Source organism: Crocuta crocuta, unplaced genomic scaffold, assembly GCF_008692635.1.
Source record: "Crocuta crocuta isolate KB4526 unplaced genomic scaffold, BGI_CrCroc_1.0 C29249836, whole genome shotgun sequence".
NCBI lineage: Eukaryota > Metazoa > Chordata > Mammalia > Carnivora > Hyaenidae > Crocuta > Crocuta crocuta.
The window spans coordinates 1-2,431 of NW_027551140.1; the positions used below are offsets into that span (position 1 = coordinate 1).

Sequence of the window (2,431 nt, forward strand, 5' to 3'; positions counted from 1 at the left end):
GGGGTCGGGTGGGGCGCTGCTGGGTCAGCTGAATGACAATCACGGGACAACGACCAGCTCCCCAGCTGCGTCTGGCTTCCTGGAGGAGGGATGAGCGGGGGTCTCCGAGTGCCGCAGGCCAGTGGTGGGGCCCGTAGTGGGGACGCCGGTGTCATGAAAGGTTCCCAGGACAGTGGGGTCAGTCCTGGGCCAGAGGGCAGCCTCGAGCAACGGTGTGGGAGGGGGAAAACCCTGAGGTCTGGATCCCAAGGCCTGGGGGCCTAACCGGGGCGGGTCAGGTGGTCCTGGGGTCCACTGGAGCCTGGGGTGACTTGGGGTCCAGGGGAACCTGTCGAGGAGGCTGGGACCTGAGAAGCTGGGGAGGTCTGCAGGGCAGCTGTGTCTCCAAGTCCCGAGTTCCCTCAGGACATGGGAAAGGAGCCCGAGCCGGAGGCTCTGCAGGCCTGGAAGGAGCGTGTGCGGCAGGAGCTGGACCGTGTGGTGGCTTTCTGGATGGAGCACTCCCACGACAAGGAGCATGGGTGCGTCGCCCCCTTGTGGTGTCCTCAGCAGGCATCTTTGCCCCTCCTGAGCCCCCCGCCTCGCTCTCTGCAGACTCAGACCTGCTGAGCCCAGCAGGGCAGTGGGGCCGAGGGGTGCGTGCAGCCCCTCTTCCCCTTCGCTAATCCTGTGCACCCCGCAGGGGATTCTTCACGTGCCTTGGCCGAGACGGGCAGGTGTATGATGACCTCAAGTACGTGTGGCTGCAGGGGAGGCAGGTAGGGGACGTCAGCTCAGCCCGTCCGCGGTCCACACACACAAGGCTGGTCGCCTCCACACTCTTCCTCCCATGACGGTGGCGCCTACGGACTCCTCATCCCAGCCCTGAGGACCCTGCTGCTCTCCACTGAAGCCATATTCCCTCTGCTCCCCTGCAGGTGTGGATGTATTGTCGCCTGTACCGAAAACTCGAGCGCTTCCGCAGCCCTGAACTTCTGGATGCAGCTAAAGCAGGTGCCCCTCCCCCCCATCTCCGCAGAGGCACCTCCAAGTGTGCTCCGGTTCCTAAAGAGGTCGAGGAGCAGTGAAGGGCCTCGGGACATTCACGGGTGGGAAGGACACTCACGGGTGGGAAGGAAGGGGAAGGGGACAGTGTCCTCACCTAAGTTCTAGCATGCCGACCTCTCAACCACCAGGTGGCGAGTTTTTGCTGCGTTTTGCCCGAGTGGCACCTCCTGGAAAGAAGTGTGCCTTTGTGCTGACGCGGGACGGCCGTCCGGTCAAGGTGCAGCGAACCATCTTCAGCGAGTGTTTCTACACCATGGCCATGAATGAGCTGTGGAGGGCGACAGGGGAAGCGCGTTACCAGGTGTGCGGGAGGAAGGCTGCCCTGTGAGTCGCCCTGCCCTCACTTGAGCTGGACAGTGGCCACCTGATGCATTCCAGTTCTGTGTCCAAGGCTCCTCCCGGGGCTCCACCTGCAAGCTGGGTCTGTTGTCAATGTCAACCCTCCCTCTGGGCCCCCAGGGCTGCTGGCAACGCCCCCCTCTTTGTGCTGTTCTGTCACGGGTGCCCTCTCCCAGAAGTCTCTACCTCTGAATCCGTGCGCTGAGCACCAAGCCCAGAGGGACCAATCCATGCCCTGCCCTGGCCAGGAGCGAGCTCTCCATCCTCCCTGGAGCCCCCTGGAGACCTCGCTGCCTGGGAGTGGCCTGTACCCACACTGGGAAGCCCCGAAGCAGGGTGGGGCAGAGCCACCCCGGCAGCCCCCCGCCCCCGCCATGGGGCCCAGAGTTGGCCCTCGGTGAAGGCATCTCATGAGTGGGGGGGAGGGAGGAGGAGGCCGGGTCGGGACCTGAGGGACTGGACCACGTGGGATGCGGACTCAGCCCGGACCCTCCCCTCGCCTCCTTTCTCCCCACCCAGACTGAAGCAGTAGAGATGATGGATCAGATCGTCTACTGGGTGCTGGAGGACCCATCGGGGCTGGGCCGGCCCTGGCTCCTGGGGGCCCCGCCCTCCGAGTCCATGGCGGTGCCCATGATGCTGCTCAACCTCGTGGACCAGCTCGGGGAGGCGGACGAGGAGCTGGCGGGCAACTATGCAGAGCTGGGGGACTGGTGCGCCCAGAGGATCCTGCAGCATGTCCAGGTTGGGGACGCGTCCAGGGGACAGGAGGCTGACCCCCCCCCTACTCCCCACCCCCTGCAGCACCTCCTTTGCCCACACCCAGCACACCCACCCCAGCTGGGCCCCCATGGTCCCCTTTACAGATGGGGAGACACGGAGGGCAGGGGAGCTCAGGACCCTTCACCCTGGGGAAGGCGGAGGGCCCAGGGGAGCCCCGGGGAGAGGGCCCGAGGGCAGGAGGGAGGGTGCCAGAGCCCCTGGCGTGGGAGAGGGAGCAGGAATCCCGGCCAGACCCAAGTCCCCTGGTCTCTGTGTGTTCCAG

At 65.6% G+C, this 2,431-nt stretch overlaps 1 protein-coding gene across 1 annotated transcript; it reads left to right on the top strand.

Annotated features, from left to right (window-relative positions):
* Positions 1-44: 44 nt before the first annotated feature.
* Positions 45-2,130, top strand: LOC144219137 (N-acylglucosamine 2-epimerase-like; the record flags this gene model as incomplete). The annotated part of the gene is made up of 6 exons (XM_077749085.1): positions 45-177; positions 406-521; positions 683-758; positions 918-993; positions 1,176-1,348; positions 1,906-2,130. Coding segments are annotated over exons 1-6 (753 nt in total), but the record flags the coding sequence as incomplete, so codon positions are not given.
* Positions 2,131-2,431: the final 301 nt, after the last annotated feature.